Below are 22933 nucleotides of genomic sequence, written 5' to 3'. Positions count from 1 at the left end.
ACCAAATTTAGAAAAGCCCACAATTTGTCAGGCGAGTTTTGGACATTAATTATTATTAAGAATAATTACAAAAACTTTTTATTTAAATTTTACTTGTTTTTTATATTTTTATAAATTACACTGAATCATATAAACTTTTTTAAACAAGTCCATTGTTAAAGATGTAAATTGTTACTAAACATATAAACTATAGGATAAAAAATATAATTTATGAAAATATAGAGAAAAAGTAAAATTCAGATAAAATTATAAGAGAATTTTTATAATTATCCCTTATTATTATTATTTTTTAAAACAGAGATTCTTCTGATGTGGAATCTTCATGGCAACATTCATTACTTTCTCGGGAGACTGTTTAATCGCTAAAAATGATAGAAAAGATGAAAATAATTGAGATAGATTAGACATGTTTTTTTTTGTATTTTTTATTTTAAAATTACATAAATCCCTTCTAAAGATTTATTTTATATTTCTATCTAAGTTTATTCAACCAAATATATTTTTTTCTCATTATCTTATTGTCTCTATTTCTTCTATTTTAAGATAATAAACTGTGGTGCACCAAAATACCTTATTTGCATAAAATAGCCTCAGGTATCTAGAATTGGGATTAAAAGTTGGATTTTTTTGCAAAATTAGAAGGTAGATATTGAGAAATTTTAAATTATATTATGAAACATTTGTAAGTTAAAGGAGCGAAAATATGGTTTATACTGTGAAGTGTGATCATCCCTGCTGATCATATCATACAGATTGCCGTGCTAAAAAAGCTGGTTTGCCTGAAGGCTGTGAACATTTATCCTCCACAGGGGCCCCGAAAATGGCTTTAAAATTATTTCATGGAATAGAGTTGCTGCAACCACAGGTTAAAACGATCTTGCACTGCCTCTGATTGTCAGTTTCCATGGACTGTTGATGTTGCCATTGAGCTTGGCATACCAAGGCTTGCCTTTAGTGGCAGTGGATTCTTCAATCTTGGTGTTGCAAACAGCATTGATTATTGTCAACCTCACGGCAATGTCGCATCTGAGACAGAATCACTTGTCCCTGACAACGAAGTTCTCTCTTCTTTGTTTGATGAACTGAAGAAGGCTGAAAGGAAGAGCTAGCCTGTGTTGATCATTTCAGAAAAGTTACTGGAATAAAAGCATGGCTCGGGTCCCGTATCTCTGTTCAATAGAAATGCAGATGATAGGCTAGAAAGAGGTGACAAGGCTTCAATGTGTAAACACAGTTGCCTGCATTGGCTGGATTCTAAGAAACCAAAGTCCGTTCTCTGCATTTGTTTTGGAAGCCTCATCAGATTCAGCAAGAGTCAAATATCAGAAATTGCTAGTGCACTTGAAGATTCAAGGCAGTCTTTCAATTGGGATGTAGGAAAAATCCTGAAATCTGACAGAAGATAACAACAACCTGTATCAGCAGGAAGACTGGTGGCTGCCAGAAGAATACGAGGATGAATTGAAGAAAAGTGGCAGAAGGATTCGTTATAAAGGTATTGCCCCCGCAGGTGCAAATAATGGACAATCCAACAGTTGGGATTGGGAGAGTTATTTACTCCCTGCGGCTGGAACTCTGCATATGTGTTGTGTACACATTGTCACATGGCCAGTTTTTGCAGAGCAATTTTACAATGAGAAGCTGATAACTCAGGTGCTTAAATTTGGAATGCCGGTTGGCAACTAGACTCGGAAAGTGTGGGCAAATGAAGAATCACCATTGATAGGTAGATACGAATGAGGACATTAGAGCGTACAAAAACGCAACAGAACAGGGGGGATCAAGGTGAATCACTCTTCGGCGCAATGGCAGTCACTGGAGAAAAGAAAGTGAGGTCCTCTGCATACCTTTTTAACAAATATCAATGACCCAGTTATGCTTCACACACACTTGCAGTCACTACAAAATAAAATTTATTCCAGGCCATCTTATCTTAATCTTGTATGAATATTGGACAACACATTTGTGTCAAAATGTGCTCAGAAGAATTAAAGAGTCCTGCAGTACAGTTCAATAAATACAGCGTGATAGCTTTAAACAATTGTGAATCTATGTCATGAAATGCATAAAATATTGGAGGCCATCTTACTCAAAACAATGCTTCAGCAGCGGCTGCAGCATTCTTCACTGATGGCCATCCTAAGGACAAAAACCATCTCCGAAAACCACTCTATTCGGTCTATTTACTTCCCTAGATTCGCATGAACCTACACTGACGTCTAACTCCAATAGTATTATTCAGTGTTATTGCATGCTTGAAACACATAAAAAGGTGAAAAAACGAGTATGTGATACAGATCATACACGCTCTCATATATAACATAGCATCCGATAAAGTTGTTCAAAAGCTTACACTTGCTTTAACCAAATTCAGAAGTATCAGTCATGGTTTCCCATACAGCCAATTTCCAGTATATCATGCTGCTTCGCCATAGGTATAAATAACAAACTTAATGGGCAATCGATATAGGTTTTATATCCAAAAGTTGTCATGTTGCTAAACCTCTGGTGCAGAAATGGGAAGCGTAGCTACTTGACAATTAACTCGTAGTCTAGTACCAACACTAAATCACTCTGTTACTTAAAGGAGGTTTGGACATATATGATGGAATCTAGCTAATAAGTTGCTGACATGGTGAAGCAACCATTGCATCAGAGCGCAGGTGGATATTGCTTGGCTTGTTGGCGCACCTTTCTCCTGTACTCAGTCGGGTCCTGCAAAGACACGGCCATGTTGCTTAAGATAGAAATTCAATACAAAACCAATCAAATCAAAGCTGACGATTGAGATATAGAGATCAAAAACCTGGACAAAAAGCTGGTAGCCATCAGTTTGCGCAGGATCAGCAGGATTTGGTTGATCAAGCAAATCCTGAATGCCAACTAAAATTTGCTTCACAGTTATGGCTGGTCTCCAGCCCTAGAAAAAAGAGTTTTAGAAACTGGGCGTTTTGCAATATGTAACATATCAAAGAGTGAGCCAACTACTTACATAGTCCTCATTGAGGATAGATAAGCACACAGTTCCAGAAGGGTAGACATTAGGATGGAAGAAACCCGGGGGGAACTTGCACTTTGGAGGTTTGCTTGGGTAGTCCTCGCTAAAATGAAGCGTGAGGGGGAAGAAGCCACCCTCCCAATCTGTCTACGCATATTAAGGACATGAACATTCAGATGAGATCGTTGAGTAAACCACATGCAATGCTGACTTTTATGAACATGCATTTCCTGACCACCTGGAATCTAGGAACAGCGCTTTCTTTCTATGTAAGAGGGAAAGATGATGTATATGTAAGGAACCATCTTAACCCAATAGTTTAGGCTATTAGGTGAGGCCTCAAGATATGATTTATATTATTCTCTAACACATCCCCTCAAGTGAAAGCTCTTTGGGCTTAAAACTTGCACAGACCCACATTACCTTGTGCTTAATTTTTATCAAATAAATAGGGATGATGGGATTCGAATTCGTGACCGCTTGGTCATCAAGGCTCTGATACCATGTCAAGAAACCATCTCAACTCAATAGCTTAAACTATTAGGTGAAACCCCAAGATATGATTTATATTATTCTCTAACAATAAAATAAAGAGCTAAACAATGATGTATATCAATCTCTAGATAAATCAAATCAACACCAAATGCAACTTAAAAAGGTTAAAATAGAAATCATGACTCAGGTCCTCTCGTAAAGAATAAAAATGCCAATTGATCTGCACAATACAAGAGCTATCACATCAAAACATCTCCCACTTTTTAGGTCCTTTCATATTTTCCAATCTCTTACACAATACTTCTATCGAACCAGAACAAGAAAATACTTCTTTCAAACCCAAAGATAACCTACAGAATTTATTTATTTGGGCAGCAACAAAAACAATGGTTTGCAAAATCTCAAACTAAGGCACCGATTTACTAATAGCACGTTGACTTAAACTTTTTTACAATTCATGTGTTCCCACTCATGCAATCATTAATCCCATAATCTCAACTACCCTTTCGCTAATCGAGATTAATTACAGTAAAAAATAAAATAAATCATATCAGTTGATGAAAATCAGAAATAAAACCGTGTAAATCTATAATAATAATTAGAAAAAAGCCAGAGAAAGAGATAGAGAAAATTACAAACCCCGGGTTTGCCAGGTATGATGCACTTCCACACCATCAAATCAAGAGAACCATCTTGTGCATTATCAGGCTTAGCCACAAAACCCTAACCCGAAAATTCACAAAAATAAGACTCAATTGAAGACAAGATGGATGGATAGATAGATGTTAAAGAGGGGAAAAATGGAAGAAAAGAGAACATACGTGGGGATGATTCTTACGCCATGACTTTCTCTCTTCAGCAAGACGACCACGAGCTATGCCTCCTCCTGACATGATCTCCCTCTCTCAATCTTTCTGCAGAGACTATTTTGTTTGCTGGATGACCTGGAATGTTTTTTACGCTACTTGGAAAGACTTGGTCTTTAAATGACAGACTTCATTCATAGTTTTCAAAGAAAATGAAAGGGAATTTCCCGTTGGTTGACTTTTGATCCTGGTTATTAATTCCGACAGTCCAACCGGTTAGTCACCGGATCAAAACTTGTTCCGAGCTGAGTTTCATTCATCACGTAGTTTGAAAAACAACATAATTATACTTGATTTGGAGTTCGTTTGGTACGTGATAGTAGTGATTTTTAAAATTGAAAATATTAAAAAATAATAATTTAAAGTAAAAAAAAAAAAACATTTTTAAAACTCTAAAACAAACCAACTGTTGATTCACCAGATGATTTGACTGAGTTTTATTTAAAATAATATTATTTTAATTTATTTTTTTTAACCCCGTAACATTATCATTTGACCTGGAAAAAAAAAATTAGAGTGGGGTCACACCCAGCAGTATCCGATAACTATTACTAATTAGTAGTGGGCCTCTATAAATACATCGATCCAAACTGAGCCCGCATACCTCTCAAATTTAACGTGTGTAACTGGGCCGAACTATTACCAATTTCGAAACGCCTACAATCTGTGCTGATGATCCATGCCTGGGGATTTTGGGCTTCAGTTCAGACCCAAAAATGTCCCTCTCCTTGAATAAAGTTATTCAAACTATTTTTCCATTGAAGAAAAGAAAACTATATAATAACCGGAATATAATGTTGGTAGTCAATCAAAATCCTAAAATCAGTTGAAAAGAGAAACCCACCAAACTTTAATCACTGTGCCAACCTACGAGATTGGATGAATTAATAAACTATATATTAAGGAAACAACTTGACATTAAAATTTGTTAAACATAAACTAGTGATTGCCCTTGAAAACCCAGTAAAGAAAGAAAAAAAAGGACCGTGGTCCTCTACCCATTTGTTTTTTGTGGTTGGGATTGTGTTTTCTTCTAATTATAAATTTAATTATATTTAGCTAATAAAATAACAGTATAGTTTTGTATGAACCGTACTGAAATTTTGTTTTCAAATACTTGTTAACAAAAAACTATATAATTTATAGTTTTTTTAATCCGTAATTGAAACACACATTTATTTAGGAAGCTTTCCAAGCTGTGGGGCATTAACATTACAGCCATGAGCACATACAGATTTGACTGGTGTCTGGAAATTGAGCAATGACCCATGCGCATGATGAACAATAGCAATCTTGCACATGTTGTGTCTCTCTACAATTCTAAGCTTTTAAACTTTGGAGCCCATGGATAAAGACGATCAAGATAGCTTTATGGGCATATAGCAGTCTTTACCAAGACAGTACATGATGGAAGACAAAACTGAAAGAAGCACACAACACTTGCAGATTTGACAATTGGATTGCATAATCCTTTTAGAGCTCACAAGAAGAGGGCCACGGTGATGATTATAACATTGGAATCTAAATCTATTCTATGCATGAAACCTTACAAAGAATATTTAATGATCGAGTGCTTGAAAAAAAGGAGTGCACTGATTAACAGAACTGCGTGATTGGATAGTAAGATAGTCCAAATTAGTCTTAATAATGGGGTTAATAATTCTAGTTAATAAAGGAGAGTTGTCACCGAGTCTGACAGAATGAGAGGGGGCAGAAAGATGGTGGAGCTTGGATAAAAAGAAAGGATTAGGAATAAATGCTGTGATGTAAAGGAACTGCAACCATGTGATGCAAAAGCTCACATGCTGCTGTGGGGGGAAAGGGCGGGGGGTGAAGAGGATGGAGATGTGGGAATAAAGAAATCACAGCCTGCAGGTGCACAAGGAGCTATTCTTCTGTGAGATTTAAGAGGAAAGCAGCTGCTGCAAAATGCGTTACAACACGAACCTAATCCATCCAATCATTTGGCTTTCCCCGTGGTCCAGTGACAATCATGTGTTGGGTTAACACAGTTTGCTGGTTTCTAACCGTGTTTTTTTACTTGAAATATAGTTTTCACCGCGCAGATTAATTATGTATGCATGTTGATGGACAAAAGGAAAGAAGGGAATTTGCGTTATCGAAGCATATTGGCTTCCATGATATGCCATGTTAAGAAATTGTCGAAATCAACCATTTAGGTGGTGGTTAATGGTAAAAACTTGGAATTAAGAGGTTTGTTTCCTCTATGGTTTCAGGCTCGAGCCTTGTGGTTGCTCATATGATGGCCACTGGAGGCTTACATAGTCGTTAACTTCAGGGCTCGTGGGATTAATCGAGGTGCGCGCAAGCTGGCCCGAACACTCATGTTAAACTAAAAAAAAATTATCGAAATCTACAGGTATAGAAAGGAGGGAACTTGCCATAATTTAATTTATCAGGACATTCTTCTACTTATATCATGGCATGTGTAGGCAAGGAAAAAAACAAGGGTAAGATTTTTGTCCTTGGCTATACACGTGAGACGGCTTCCATTTCCTCCCTCCAAGTTGGGGAACAAAGAACTGGTGCGTGTGTGTATATATATAAATGTGATGATTGAAGATTTCCATTGCGATAAAATTGTTGGACTGAATAATTTGCCAGACCGTACCACGCCTCAGGTCAGACGCTTGCCTCGGTACTCTCTCGACACGGGCCATTCACCACAGTCCTTGTTATTGTACTCGGGACTTGGCCTGGTTCTGGTTGGATTTTATGTTAAGTTAAATTTGAAGTAAATCTGGTTAAATTTTTTTTACCCGGTAAATCAATCATTGACACATTTGACTTGGTTTGATGTTTTGAAAAAATAAAAATCTTTCCTGGAGTAACATTGTTCCTGCTTTTTATTTTTTTAAAAAAATATCTTTAAAAAAATATTATTTTTATTTACTCACTTAACTTATAACTTTCATCAAGTTTTATAATTTTTATTATGATATTAACTTTAAACATGTCTTAACATTTACAATCTAAAAGTATTTTTTAATTAAAAATATATTAAAATAATTTTTTTATATTAATATATTAAAATTATCAAAAAACTTCTAAAAAACTTCAAATTAATTTTTTTAAAATAAAAAATAAATTGAACTGCATTACCCACCACTAAGAACCAAACAACTAGCAAATCAAGCATAGCAAAACCCCAAAACAAATGATGCATAAAACAACAAAACGAGGAGCCAGTTCCATCTACATAGTCAAAAAGTAAATTATTCATTGCAATAGGACATTAAAGTGATTAACTTTAGGGTTCAAACTCTTTTCAGGTCGGTAAGATTGGTTCAATTGTGGGAGATTAAAAGTAACTAAGTATCTCTAAACACAAACTAAATTGGCACGACAAACTTAATCCAATCTAGTGGGTCCTTCTACAATATAGTTGTTGTTTGGTCTGCATCTAAGCCAACGGTCAGATAGGGAAAATCCAGTGAATGGAGGAGAGTTAGGTTAGGAAAAGGAAACTTAGGGTTCGGATCTTTGCATCAGCCTTTTTCCCTCTCAATTTCACCCTGTTTCTTCCTTGTTAATAAAGGAATAAAGCAGCCAAGACAAGTGCAGAAAGAAATTGATGTCTACGCACCAGTTTGCTTAACTTGCAGTCTACCCACACATGGATAGAAATGCATCAAAGCACAAAAAATGGTCTCATTTAATTGTTTTTACTTACCTTTTAGATGAAAAATGTATGTCTAGATTTTGATGTTTCGGGATTTTTTCTAGAATCGGTATGTTAGTTTTTGCTAGTTATTGCCAAGAGAGAGGAAAATAAAAATGTGAAATGATGATGCTTCCGCTGTGACCCACTTGAAAAGGTGAGGCACGCTCCATGATATGGTAAGAAGAGCCTTTCAACCTCCTATATATGCATTATTTTATGAATATGTATGGATCTCGAGTAGAGATCACCATGATTATAATTGGTATGCTCCAGTGATTTAGATCTTAAACCCCAGATGCAATACTCTAGCTATGGTTTTTTTTTATATATAAAAAAAAAGTAATAAGAAGTCAAGAGATGAAAATTAATGCTCATTGGACCCAGTTATACGTGGGAGAAATCTTATGATACAAAGATTGTATCGTGTTTTTGTTTGATAGTGTGGTTGTGATTATTGTTTTTCGTGTCAAAATATATTAAAATAATATTTTTTTTATTTTTTAAAAATTATTTTTAAAATCAGTGCATCAAAACGATTCAATATATATAAAAAAATTAATTTTTATAAAATACAGTCGGCACCACGTTACCAAACTGTGTCTAAATATTCACAAAGTTAAAAATGTATATATAAGAAAGATAGACACCGGGATGGGAGAGAAACACGGCAAGGAATTAAAAGAGTAATTTTTTTTAAAAAAAAAATTCTTATCACTTTGACGAGACTAGATATAAAAATTATGGTTTTTAATAAAAGAGATAATTATTATCACTTTTTGATGAGATAATGTGTAATGTTCCCTATTACATACTAGTCACTATAGATACATGAAAAATGCATAGTCGTCCTCGTCTCCAAGCTTCAACGCCATTGATTGAACTTGTTCATCTAATTTGAATCTTTTTTGTTTCCTGCTACCTTTTAACAATTCAACCACCGAACAACCACAATTTCTTGCTCGGCCAGTAACTTGTATCATCATATAATAAGAGTTAGCTGGGCTGCTCAATTAAAACCCGTCCCAGAAATAGACTGCACTGGCTAAACGATTGGCTGGTCAAGTAATCCCTGCATAATTCGGCAGAGAGAACACCTTAATTGCAGAGGTTGATGTGAGAACCTGCAAATAAAGACATCCGAAATTAAAGTGAAATGGATGGTTGAAAACATTACTACTGGCCTTATATCTCACCGAAATTGAGGGTTACATTAACTTTCCAACCAAAGCTTTTAAACTCCGCTCAACCTATGACCCGAAGGCTCAAGTTACCAGTTAATGTGTGTTTGGTATCATGTGTGTAAATGTTTTTTAAAAGCATTTTTTGATTAAAAATATATTAAATGTTTTTTAAAAGCATTTTTTGATTAAAAATATATTAAAATAATTATTTTTTAGATTTATTTTATTTTTGACATGAATATATCAAAGTTATCCAAAAATAAATACTGAAACAAATATTAATTTAATGTAGTTTCAAGTGAAACACACTTTTAAAACACGCTTAAAAGTAGAAGTTACTGCACTCAAAACACTCACTTAAATAGGTTAACACGAATCAATTTAAAATAATGTTATTTCAAGATTGTTTTTAAAACTAAAATAGCATCGTTTTGAGATTTTTAAGTCAAACCGAGTTAAGATCGGGTCGAGTTTAAACACCTTCTTAGTTTAGGGCCGGCTTAGGTTATATCCCAGATCTGAACGAGTCCAACTTGCTAATAAATAAACTCAACACACTGTCTTGATTCCTAGATTGATCAATATTTAAAAGAAGAAAAGAGTAAATAATCAATGATGAAAGAGGCTTTTTAGTCAATAAAAAGCCCAGCGAACTGGAATGGAGGTGACTGGAAGACAATGTTTTATGTTATTGTTGTTGGGGGTGTTGAGTTGATTTAACATAAGAAAGCTGAGCTGGTCTGGCATGTTAGAGAGTGCCCACACAATAAGGAAGGATCATCCTATAAAGTCGAGAAATTCCAAAGATGAATTAATTAACAGCCACAAAATCTGTAAGAACAAGGGACCAGAATCCAGTTTCTGACCAGAGAGGGAAAGAAGTAGGCTCCACCTAAGATTATATAGAAAAACTAAAACTAGAAAGGCCATGTGAGGTTTGGGAGACCACCAGCTGGTTGTGTCTGATATGTGGGTCTCCCTTTCCTGTCCTCTCCCTTTTACTACAGCCACTAGTTCCTTTCATGCTTGTGACCCGACCCAAGAAACGGAACATAAAAATGTCCAATCCGGTTCATTCATGGATAACAAGTGTGTCTTTGGTGGTATTGTGATTTTTTTTTCTATTTCGGTCTAAAAAATTAGGTTTATAAAAAATCATAAATTATAATTTTTTTATAGCAAAGGTTTTAGGAAATAATTTTTAGTAAGACTCGTGCAAAATAATGGTACAATTGTCTAAACATTTTTAAATATAAAATCAAGAAAAAATATAGTTTCAGCCACACTTCACCACATTACCAAATAAATTTTAAGTTAACTTGAATTAATTATTTTTATTAAAATATCAGTTGTTTTTTACAAGAAATCAAATTAGTTATATTTAAATTAAATTTGATTAGATCAATTAATTCATTAAAAATCCAATCAGGTTATTTGATTTATCAAATTAATATATGAGACAATACAATTAAAAATTCATCTCGAATCAAACTATGGATTTCACATTTTTCATAAAGGGTTTAAATATTCATAAATCATTAAACTAACTTGATTAAATTACTTTTATTAAAATAATAATATTTTTTCACAGGACATTCTTCCAGTCAAGTTTTGATTATGTATCATCATATTAGTTGAATTATTGAAAATCTAAGAAAACCAATCGGGTTTAACCATATAAACTCAATAAAGATCCCAATCAAACCAGGTTTTGAATCCTGAATTCTCCGTACTGGATTAATAACTATCTTTTCTTCTTTATATCCACCACTCCCACCATTATAAATAACAAATCTCAATCATGACTATAAAGTAAGTTTATTTATTACTTAGCTGGCTAATTACAGCAATCAAGATAAACCCATGAGAAAAAAATAAAAAATAAAAATGAAGCCCCAAATGTGACCTCCACGGGTCCATATGCAAAGCACATCGCCCTCGTGTTGAGAACACCTCTCCACAATCGTATGATGATTCGACATCACGTGGGTAGTGTGCTGGGTTGGCCCTTTTCCTCTACCCTATCCCGGGGACAATCATGAATCATAAACATCATAATACGTGCTCTTAATGGCCTCTTATTAATGCAAATAAATTTTATTTTTAGGCTACCTTCAAGTATTTATGCTCTCGTTTTGGATCCAAAACGAAGGACTTTCTTCTCTTTTTTGTAAATACATTGACAGTGTAGTTATCGCATTCGATTTAGAGATTGATTTAAAAAAGAGTCTGAATTTTAGATTATCGGGTTAACTAAAAAGTTATTTGGGTAACTAGGATTAATTATTTTTAACAAATATAAGATTTTTTTTACAAGATTTTAACTTGTGGAGTTTTGATTAGATCGAAGAAACCAGTATAACTGAGTGAATCATATTTGTTCAGGATAATATCTTTCACTGTTCAATTAAAAAACCGACTCGGAGTAGACTCTAAAGTCTAAATACTGAATTTCCTGACGGGCTAGTTTATTTAATAACTATGAAAGAGAGTCTAAGAGGGGTAAAACGGTAATAACGGAATGAGATACGGAGAGGGCAAGAACATGAAGAAGGAAGGTGAGAAAGAGAGAGCCGTTGGGTTTTAGAGGGCAAAAAAGGAAAGAGTGTCATGAAAGACTTACCACCGCAACCGTCAGGGCTGGTGTGGGATGTGTATGTAGTGAAGGCAAAGGAAAATGATAGTGGTTGTTGTCTTTGCAGTTACCTCTTCCACTTGTACTAGCTACCACTCCTTCTAATATGCCACCCTTTTGCCGCTATTTCCCCAACTACCCCTTCTCTCTCTCCCTCTCTCTAACCAAACTAAACTATCTACGCTGAAACACAGTACTCTCCACCAGCTTCTGCTCTTTACTGTTGTTGTTGTTGTTGTATCACTTTCTTGTCATCAAATTCTCCAATTTCTCAGACAATGAGAACTGTTTTTCTTTGATCTTTTCACACACATAATAACCTTTGTAAAAAAAAACCCCTCTAGCTAAAAACTAAAATCTGTGACTCCCTTTTCTTCTTTTCTTCTTGTTTTTTTCTAACTTCTTGATGGAAGCTCCTCCTTCGCCTAGTCCTGCCTCTCCTGCTACAAACGGAGGAGAGGATTGTTGTGTCAAAGTTGCTGTTCATATAAGACCACTCATCGCCGATGAGCGAGCTCAAGGTTGTAAAGATTGTGTCACTGTCGTGTCTGGAAAGCCTCAGGTACGTACAATTTTACCACCCCACAATGTGTATGAGAGTGAGTGATTGAGTAGAAAGTGAAAAAAGAAGAGCCAATTAAGGTTGGTTGGTTTGGCGACTCTAATGGGGTGCCTTTTTCTTTCTTCTTTCTATTCTTTTTGTGGGAATTTTAGAGTTTCGAGATCTGGGTCTTAGTGGATGTTTGTTGGTAATGGAAGAAGATTATTCCTATGCTTTACTGTAATTTTTCTAATATTGGAAATCTGGAAGTCTTGCATGTTTGACTTGGAATAGTGTGCTGCTGCTACCTATCACAATCTGAGTTTGGATCAGAAGTAAGTCATTGCCTGACATTTTCATGATTGGGAAATCAAATCTTGCTCAATTGACAAAAAAATTTATGATTTTATCTTAATTTTTGGTACAAAATGTACTGTTAACATTCCCAATTATAGAATTGTTTAATCCCAGTTTTGTGTTTTCCTTTTTGGGAAATTCTTGTAAAAATCTGAATTTTTTATAGATTTCTTTTCTTTTAGAATTGGATTTTACTTGTACAACTAAAAGGGCTGAGATTTATGAGATTGAGTTTATTGTGAAAGACAGTAACTTTCTATGGAATTTTTATGTAAAATCAGATTGACTAAAACAGGCTGAAAGCTGTGAGGTTGAGTTTATGGTGAAAGACAGTAACTACTAAGGAGTTTTATACAATATCAGATTGACTAAACTGACTGAAAGTTGTGGGATTAAGTTTATTGTGAAAGATAGTAACTGCTAAGGGATTAATTTTTAGCTTATTGCAGAATCGGTCTCCTTTTCCTTTTCTTTTTATATAAAGGTGATGGCAGTAATAAGGTGGCCTTCCTGCTTCATTAGTTCAATCTTTCTTATTCTGGTTGATAATTTCTCAATCTGCAGAAGGTGTGCTTGGCTTTCTTTTTTCAATCAACTTCTAGTATCATGTAATTCTAATGCAAGACCTAGCCATAGTTTCTCTATCATTAGGTTAAAGATTTTTACCAGTCCTGAAATCCAGTTTTTTATTTGATTTCCAAATTGAAAACAGAAAAAGAACTTTGTACAGTTAGTGTTATATCTGTCATGAAGACTTGTCTCGAACTCATATTCAAAGTTGCGCTTTCTATTGGCCATTCAAGTTGACATGTTCAAAACTTTCAATGATGAGAAAATATAATGACATCAGAATTGCATTCATTTTTGTGTTGGTTATCATCTGATATTTAATGGATAATATAGGTGCTTTTTTCCCTTTATTCCTTTTCTCCACGTGATGTTGTAGATGCATTTGCGTGATATAGTTATCAAACCTTTTTAGTTTCTTTAACCTCTGCTTTCTAGACACCTCAAAAGACTGGATATCTTGGGTAGCTGATTGTGAGTATGTTGCAGGTACAAATAGGCACACATTCATTTACCTTTGATCATGTCTATGGGAGTAGTGGCACTCCTTCATCTGCTATGTTTGAAGATTGTATTGCCCCATTAGTTGATGGTTTATTCCAAGGATATAATGCGACTGTTCTTGCTTATGGTCAGGTAAACCTTTATTTTCCATGGAAAATCTGCACAAGGATATTATGTAGTTTTCTTTCCTCATATTTACTTTTCAATCTGTTGCAGACGGGATCTGGGAAGACATATACAATGGGAACTGGCTTCAAAGATGGTTTCCAGATGGGAGTTATTCCTCAAGTCATGAATGTTCTATTCAGAAAGATTGAAACTTTAAAACATCAAACCGAATTCCAACTTCACGTTTCTTTCATTGAGGTTTGTTGAAGCATTTCTTCTCTCCTTCCACTCTAAGGGGCCATCATGAATTATACTTTTTGTTACACCCTCTTGCTCTCTCTCTGTCCATCTTTGACCTATGACATATCTCTCGAAATATCATGTTCAATGCAAACATCAATTGCATATCACATTTCTGGCCTGTAGAAAGATAGGAAAACTCGTCTTTTATAACAAACATCTGTTGCGGTGTCCACGTCATCTAATGAATTGCTTTTGCAGTTGATGTTGATAGAATGTCCATTAGAAAACTGCCCGTATAAATTCATAGATAGCTGGTCTAGTTCTAAAATATTATGTTGAATGATTAGTCTGCTCCCTCATCTGCTAGTGATTTGATTGAAGATAATTTTAAGGCTTTATCTTGTCTAAATCCAATAACTTTTGACTGGAAGTGCTGTGTGAGTTACATGTATACTCCTTCAGTAGTTTGGAAAGTAACTCTAGTTTCTAGTATATGTATTTTTCTCAACAAATGTTGGGAACTTGTGGCGAGTATCTAACAGAGAGATTTTGGTGTGAAAGATTCTGAAAGAAGAAGTAAGAGATTTGCTGGATCCTACGACTTTGAACAAATCAGATACTGCAAATGGGCACACAGGTAAAGTAAATCTCCCAGGGAAACCACCAATACAAATTCGTGAGACTTCAAATGGTGTCATAACACTAGCAGGATCGACAGAAGTTAGTGTTTGTACATTTAAAGAAATGGCTGCTTGCCTAGAACAAGGATCATTGTGCAGGGCAACAGGGAGCACAAATATGAACAATCAATCGAGGTAGATTACTGATCTTTCTATCAGTATCTGCAGGTATTCGTTTCCCTACATCAAAGTACCGTTACGTGCTCATGGCTTTGCTAACTACAATTTATGGAAAAGACTTGTGATAATGATCTGTTCAGATTGATATGCATACTATAGAGTTCAGTATTGTTGTTGAATATCATATGCACGAGCTTATAAACTTTTCAGTTTGTAATTCTGTTTTATCGAACTTGTTTGAAGACTTTGCTAGTTAATCCTTACCTTTGAAGCTGAAGTAAACACCAGTAGCTTAGTGACAAATGATTTTTTTATATTTTTATCTAGTCGTTCACATGCCATCTTCACCATCACCTTAGAGCAAATGCGTAAGCTCAATCCAGTTTTCCCTGGCGATAGCAATCCAAACGACAGTATGAATGAAGAGTATCTGTGTGCAAAGTTGCATTTAGTAGATCTTGCTGGATCTGAGAGAGCCAAGAGGACTGGTTCTGATGGCATGCGTTTTAAGGAAGGTTGGTGAAATTTCTTATTGCTTAATTCATGTGAATTTTGCTGTAAGGTGTTTAAACAGCTTTATCTTTTATACAGGAGTTCACATCAATAAGGGCCTTCTTGCACTTGGAAACGTTATCAGTGCACTTGGTGATGAGAAAAAGCGAAAAGAAGGTGTTCATGTTCCATATCGAGACAGTAAATTGACTCGGCTTCTGCAGGTACGAGACACTTGAGAGTGAACAATGCGAGCTTTTAACAGGGATTTTTTTGTGAAAATAATCAAGCCAATTTTTTCATATGATTAGTTTCCTGCCAGCCACCAAATGAGTAACATATAGCATTTGAATGACTACTTTGAATAATAAATAATTACTTAGTTGAGAAGGACATACAAAATATGCACTTGAATATGTAAAATGTTGGACTCTATTGACTTTATTTTCCGTCCCAGACACAGTACATAACTGTTTTCCTATAAGTTAGTCAATTTGAAATTGGCCGGACAGATTGATTGGTACTGATTATAAGCTCTTAAGAAGTTATAATGTATGAGATGGTTAAGGATGACCTTGGATGACTTTTTTTCCTTCTACTCTTTTCATTTTATTCCAATGCTTCCTACATTTATGTTGCTAAGAGTTGTATATTTTAACAGGATTCGCTTGGTGGTAACAGCAGAACTGTTATGATAGGTACCCATCCAAAGCCTAATTCCTCTGTTTTATTTTCCTTCAAAGCTTTGTAATTCGTCTTCCCTTGGGATTTTTTAATGTTTCTCTAACATTTAAATGGTTGCCTTATATAGCTTGCATTAGTCCAGCTGATATCAATGCTGAGGAAACCCTCAACACCCTAAAGTATGCAAATCGTGCCCGCAATATCCAAAATAAGCCTGTTGTAAGCTTTTCAGAATAACTCTCTTCTTTTCTATTTCTTTTCCACACGCAGCTAAAGATTCAGTGCTCTTATGAAGCATTGTGAATGAAACTTTTTTGTCTTTGTTTGTTTAATAGGTTAATAGAGATCCGATGTCCAGTGAGATGCTAAAGATGCGCCAACAGCTTGAGTATTTGCAAGCAGAACTTTTTGCCCGTGGAGGAGGATGTTCATCAGATGAAATTCAGGTATTAGATTATGTAAACTTATATCTGACATGTTATGTCAATCACGATAATAAACTTCTGAATCATGTATGTGTTTAAAGAAAGGATCGGTTGGCCCTTTCTTTGGATACAATCTATTCTGGAATAGTTTTGTGTGAGTTTCCTAATAACCGTTCATGTAGGTTCTCAAGGAAAGGATTGCTTGGCTTGAAGCTGCCAATGAGGACCTTTGTCGTGAACTTCATGAATACCGCAGCAGATGCACCACTGTAGAGCAACGTGAAACAGATGCTCAAGTTTGTGATGGATACTCCTCTATTTTGGACTTGAATGATTTTTCTCACCTTTCTATATATACGGAGCATGAATATCGAACTTCACCTTTCAGGATGGCAGTATCTGTTCTGTGAAAACTGATGGGCTTAAAAGGAGCTTGCATAGTATAGAGTCACCAGATTATCAAATGGGTGAAACTATTCCTGGTAAGCTCTTCTAGATCATCAGTTACTCACTTGGATTTCCTTTATTTTTTCCAGTTGTTGCAATTATTTCACTGCCTCTTTAACTTTCTTTTTTTCCACTTTCCTTTCTTCTCTTATTTTACCAGAAACAAAAGGTTTGTATCAGTTGTAGCAGTGTTAAATACATTAATATTTCCATCTTTTAGCAGGAGACTCCAGGGAAATTGATGAAGAAGTAGCGAAAGAATGGGAGCACACGCTTTTGCAGAATACCATGGACAAAGAATTGCATGAATTGAACAGACGTTTGGAGGAGAAAGAGGTATATCTTTTAAATGTATAAAAGTGGTAATGTGTATAATTTCCAGACCATGCATTTTTTACCCAAAATTCTATAATCATACTGCTGAATGAGTTTTTCTGCTTATTTTCATCGGACATGGCTGAAATTCTACAGAGAAATTTAAAGTACTTGTTACTTAAATTTACTGGAACTTGTAAAACTAGGGGAAATCATGTAAGGTGATTTTGACTGGATCAAGTAGAGGCAGAAGTCTCCGAAGCTGGAGAAATTTACTTGTACATTTCAAATTTATAAAGTGTGGTTCCTCCTAGACATACTCAAATTGGCTGTTGTTTCTATTAAAGTACTCCATTTAACAATATTGTCATCGTTATTCATAGATGTATTGGTTTGGTAATCCATTTTTCATTTTGCACGTTTCTTTCTATTAAAGCACTTCATTTGGAGATAGAATCATCATTGTTCATAAGTGTCTTTTAAGTGGTCCGCTTCATATTTTGCATGTAATGCATCTGCTAACCGGCATTCTTGAATAATACAAGTAACCTGATCTTGTATATGATTTTTTTCTTTACTCTGAGCAGTCAGAGATGAAACTTTTTGGAGGGGCTGACACTGCAGCTCTCAAGCAACACTTTGGCAAGAAAATCATGGAATTGGAGGATGAAAAAAGAGCCGTGCAGGTGGGAAATAACTCAACAAATTTCCATAGCTTATTCTTTAAGAGTAAGAGAGGGATTTTTCTATTTATTTACCATTTCTTATTTACTTCAGCGAGAGAGGGATCGCCTGCTGGCTGAAATTGAAAATCTTTCTGCTAGCTCTGACGGGCAAAAATTGCAAGATATCCATGCCCAGAAATTAAAAACTCTTGAGGCACAGGTGATCATTTTATATACAAATTCGTTTAATTTTCTTTCTGAGGAAGATTCTCATAACAACATTAAAAGTTTAAGCAATCTTCACAATCTATGCTGCCAGATTATGGATCTTAAGAAGAAACAAGAGAACCAAGTTCAGCTTTTAAAGCAAAAACAAAAAAGTGATGAAGCAGCAAAGCGATTACAAGATGAAATTCAATATATAAAGGCACAAAAGGTAAATTATCTTGCAACATCATGCATATTTTAGCTGTTTATTGTGTATTTCTACTGTACAGGTTACTAACATCTCTTTTATTTCCTACGTGTTTGAGAGTACAGGTTCAGTTGCAACACAGGATCAAACAAGAGGCAGAACAATTCCGACAGTGGAAGGCCTCTCGGGAAAAGGAACTGCTGCAGGTACTTTTCTTTTTTGTTCGCTCGATTATCTGAAAATCTCTATTCCACCCATTCTTCTGCTCTTTCTATTTGAGTTATGCCTACTTCTGGGATGTGATGCAAAAGGAAAATATAATTGAAACTTCATAAAAATTTCTCATTTGTTTATGAGATTGCATCATCTTATGAAACTATGATGCCAAGATAAACTTGGATTGATTGTTATAAACAATGATGCCAAGATAACCTGCATGTTCATCTCAATTCCCCCTCTGTTGATAATGCATTTGCTTGCGCAGTTACGGAAAGAAGGGAGAAGAAATGAATATGAAAGGCATAAGCTACAAGCTATAAACCAGCGCCAGAAAATGGTGAGTTCAAGCAACATTATCAATTAATACACACTGTGCCTTTCAAAGAACTTTATTCATTATGTGGAGGAAAAAATTTAATTCTATAAAGCTCCAATTTCCCATCCCCATATGGTTTGTTATGCTTTTTTTCTACTGGATCATATTGTTCTATGAGATAAATTCTTGATTCTGGATTATTTCACTAGTATTTGGTATATTTTCTGCCTTATAAATATTATCTAGTTCTTTTAGCTGTCACCAGCACCGCTTGTTGTTGCTGTCAGTATGAATGAAAGTAACTGCATACACCGTCATTGGTTTCTTGTTTCTGTCGGTGCCACATAAATTATCTGTATCATAATGAGTTTCTTTACTTCAGGTTCTTCAAAGAAAGACAGAAGAGGCTGCAATGGCTACCAAGAGGTTAAAAGAGCTGCTTGAAGCTCGAAAATCTTCTGCACGAGACAACTCAGGTATGCTTGTTACTTTTTAGCATTGTGTCCTTAATCAAGGCTTGTGATCTTGAACCCAATATTATTTGGTAAACAACAACTTCTCCAATATAAAGCATAAAAAATGAATATTTCTTTTTTATGACCATGGCTTATGCAGCCAATGGTAGATTCTTCAGCTGGTAGATCTATTTTCATTATTGAAAACATGGGGTGTTTACACAGTGTTTCCTTTTGTAAATCCCATTACTAATGGTGTTACCATCATGCAGCTATCTCCAATGGAAATGGAGCAAATGGTCAGGTAATTGTCTTGACTTCCTCTTCACAAGTTATGTTTGTCCAGTTATTCTTAATGCATTTTCATTGAATTTAAGTTTGCATCTGCAGAGCAATGAGAAATCCTTGCAACGTTGGCTTGATCATGAGCTGGAGGTCATGGTAAATGTGCATGAAGTCCGCTTTGAATATGAGAAGCAAAGCCAAGTGTACGCACTTAATTCAATATTTCGTAATTCCCATCTGTTGTACAACCTACTGTCGTAATTTTGTTTTAATTATGCTGCAATCTACAGGCGAGCTGCACTGGCAGAAGAGTTGGCTGTGTTGAAGCAAGTAGATGACTTTGCTTCAAAAGGATTGAGTCCTCCACGAGGAAAGAACGGATTTGCAAGGTATAAGCTATGTAAAAATAGTTTATTTAATTTTTCCAACTTTTCCGTTGCCAGTGATTGATAAATAAGGCAGCATCAAGCTGGTAGAATAGCAATAGTTCAAATCAACATGATATATCTTAATGTGTCTTTCCTTCTTGTCAGGGCTTCTTCTATGTCACCAAATGCGAGAATGGCCAGAAAATCATCACTTGAAAACATGTTGAGCATATCGTCTAATTCTCTTGTTGCAATGGCTTCACAACTTTCAGAAGCAGAGGAGCGAGAGCGTGCATTTACAAACCGTGGACGTTGGAATCAGCTTCGTTCCATGGGAGATGCGAAGAATTTGCTTCAGTATATGTTTAATTCTCTGGGAGATGCCAGGTGCTCTCTTTGAACTATGGATATTTAAATAATATTGAAACTAGCAAATTTCTCCCTGTGGTTATTTTATTGCCAAACATATAGGAAGGACAAATATATGGACAGTATGCATACATTGTCTTCCATCAACACAAAACATGCTTCATGCAAATTCACATAAGTTGGAGGCAGTTTAAATGTTCTTTAATTATGATGATTGGTAAAAGTTATGCTGACCTAGTTGCATGTTCTTGACAGGTGTCAACTATGGGAGAAGGAAATGGAAATAAAAGAAATGAAGGAGCAATTCAAAGAACTTGTAGGTCTATTGCGACAAAGTGAATCACAAAGAAAAGAAGCTGAAAAGGAGCTAAAATTGAGAGAGCAAGCACTTGCCGTGGCTTTGGCTACAGCAGCCTCTGTAAGATTATGTCACTTAGTAAAATTATTATTCTTTCCATGCATCAAATAACAGCTTTTAGAAACCCTGAGAATACAACTGAACATATTAGACCATATTTTAAGGCAAGCACAGAACTAGAGTTAAATCGACATGCTCTAGCTTATATGTTTAACATACTATGATGGCCCAGTAATATTAGTGTTAATTTTATTGACTTCGTAGGAAAAATCTAGCTTTGAAATTTACCCTTGTCTGGTAAAGGATTTGTAATGTAGGCATGGCATGGCATGGCATTCAATAGAGTATAGACTTCACATGAATGATGAAGATTGCAAGAACATGAATCTTCTAGGTGCTTCTTATAAGTCAGCCCCCTGCATGCTTTGGCTCGAAATCTCATAGAACTAATCTCTTATTTCGTTCTGAACAATAATTTGCACAGAATAGAAAATATGGAACCAAGGTAATGGAATTCCAATTCAAGAGTAGAAGTTTGGGCTCATATACTTGTGTATTCTTCTATAGAGCTATGAAGCTATAATGACTCATGAGCGTACCATGGTTTCCTTATCCTTGAACCAAAAAGAAGTACATGTTAACTATTATTATTATTATTATTATTAACTGTGACTGCTTTCAATTCTACAGGCTGACCAAGAACAGAGGAACTCCCACAATTCACTGAAACATTTCAATGATGACATGAGTGGTCCACTGTCTCCAGTGTCTGTGCCGGCACAGAAACAGCTAAAATATACGCCAGGAGTTGCTAATGGTTCAGTCAAAGAGTCAGCCGCATTCATAGATCAGACCAGAAAGGTTAGTTTGCTTCTTCTTCTTCCATTGTAAGCATGGATTTGCATTGTTGCTTGGCTAAGAGAGTGGGTTTTATTGTTAGTGCAGATGGTGCCACTTGGGCAGTTGTCAATGAGAAAATTAGCAGCTGTAGGGCAAGGCGGGAAGTTATGGAGGTGGAAGAGAAGTCATCACCAGTGGCTTTTACAATTCAAATGGAAGTGGCAGAAACCATGGAGACTGTCAGAATTGATCAGGCACAGTGATGTAATGGTTATGAGGGCAAAGGCTCGTCAACAGGCTGCTCTGCCACGTAAAGTATGATGTCATGTCGTCACCAGATTATTCTTGCCTGATACTCATCTTTGACCTATAAGTATGATCCTAACACAGCACAGAAAGCACCTATAGACGCGTGGAGGTAATTCTTTTGTGCAATGACGCCACTTGATTCTACTGTTGCGATTTTCTTTATAAAAGTAGATTTGTGAATACTTGAATCTACTTGCCTTCCATGTATTCTTGCTCAAAGCATCTTTTCACATGTGGTAGCTACATTAATGGAAATTTCTTATTAGAGAACAACAGCTGATAGAAAAGATATGCCTTGTTGGTTAAATTAGTCCTGTGAAAATGACAGGATAGCTTTAGGGTAGCAAGGCCAAGTTTTATGGATTGTGAATATGCCCTTTTACATCATGCAGTGATCTGGGAGTGGCTGTTGAAGAGATCTGCTTATAGCTCGCGTGGATGAGCTGATTTTGGAAAGCAATAGGTTTTAATCTTGGAAATTTCTTTTTTTGCTGTGGTCACCACATTTGAAGCATCTTGTAAAGCAGTGTTGATGCGGCCAATTGTTGACCCCAAATATTTACTACAAGAAGTGCTGATACCTGTGATGGTGTGAGTTGCAAGATGACAGTAAAAGAACATCTTGCTCCAGGTGTCTCTAATGTTTTGGTATATATTCTGCAATAACAACTCTTTCAAGGGAAGAAATCCCTCTCCAGAAGTCACAGAAATGTATAACAAAGGTTTTTTTGTTTTTTTTTAGTGATTGTATGTAAGTTCTAGCTAAACATGTTCCAATGTTTATTGTGTATAAGCAATATTGATTCTGTTGAAAGGGATTGAAGGCTGTAGTGTTTTCTGTCACTTGACAGCAAAAAAAAGTTGTTTAGAGAATTTATTGTACTTACTTTTTGGCTGTGACTGTATCCAAGAATAAGAGTGGTTTTGTTGAAAGAGTAGGGATCATACTGCATACACGTACTGCTGTTGGGATCCATACAATACCTTAATT

The 22933-nt window shown here is 35.5% G+C and overlaps 2 protein-coding genes and 1 pseudogene across 3 annotated transcripts; 2 read left to right on the top strand and 1 right to left on the bottom strand.

Annotated features, from left to right (window-relative positions):
- The first annotated feature begins 703 nt into the window (after nucleotides 1-703).
- On the top strand, nucleotides 704-1740 carry LOC112324111 (scopoletin glucosyltransferase-like; annotated as a pseudogene).
- A 533-nt stretch (nucleotides 1741-2273) lies between these two features.
- Nucleotides 2274-4639, bottom strand: LOC18104855 (SUMO-conjugating enzyme SCE1). The gene is made up of 5 exons (XM_006374834.3): nucleotides 4315-4639; nucleotides 4133-4216; nucleotides 2993-3145; nucleotides 2807-2920; nucleotides 2274-2715 (listed from the first exon to the last, which is right to left on the bottom strand). Exons 1-5 carry the CDS (start codon nucleotides 4384-4386, stop codon nucleotides 2653-2655), a joined length of 486 nt encoding a protein of 161 aa, XP_006374896.1. The 5' UTR covers nucleotides 4387-4639; the 3' UTR covers nucleotides 2274-2652.
- A 7179-nt stretch (nucleotides 4640-11818) lies between these two features.
- On the top strand, nucleotides 11819-22875 carry LOC18104854 (kinesin-like protein KIN-4A). 2 transcript variants are annotated; one of them, XM_006374830.3, is made up of 26 exons: nucleotides 11819-12422; nucleotides 13815-13961; nucleotides 14046-14195; nucleotides 14742-14995; nucleotides 15308-15495; nucleotides 15572-15696; nucleotides 16134-16170; nucleotides 16284-16375; nucleotides 16492-16602; nucleotides 16764-16877; nucleotides 16970-17063; nucleotides 17252-17364; nucleotides 17931-18029; nucleotides 18121-18228; nucleotides 18328-18444; nucleotides 18549-18629; nucleotides 18908-18979; nucleotides 19341-19434; nucleotides 19686-19717; nucleotides 19804-19901; nucleotides 19989-20087; nucleotides 20232-20453; nucleotides 20691-20853; nucleotides 21484-21654; nucleotides 21739-22051; nucleotides 22335-22875. In XM_006374830.3, the coding sequence occupies exons 1-25, from the start codon at nucleotides 12267-12269 to the stop codon at nucleotides 21952-21954; spliced, it is 3153 nt and encodes a 1050-aa protein (XP_006374892.1). In that variant the 5' UTR covers nucleotides 11819-12266; the 3' UTR covers nucleotides 21955-22051; nucleotides 22335-22875. The 2 variants fall into 2 exon arrangements, with proteins under 2 accessions (XP_006374892.1, XP_006374893.1); XM_006374831.3 differs by having other exon boundaries at nucleotides 17249-17364.
- The last annotated feature ends 58 nt before the right edge of the window (nucleotides 22876-22933 follow it).

Source organism: Populus trichocarpa, chromosome 14 (assembly GCF_000002775.5).
Source record: "Populus trichocarpa isolate Nisqually-1 chromosome 14, P.trichocarpa_v4.1, whole genome shotgun sequence".
Classification (NCBI taxonomy): Eukaryota; Viridiplantae; Streptophyta; class Magnoliopsida; order Malpighiales; family Salicaceae; genus Populus; species Populus trichocarpa.
This window is presented reverse-complemented; position numbering and strand designations above follow the sequence as displayed.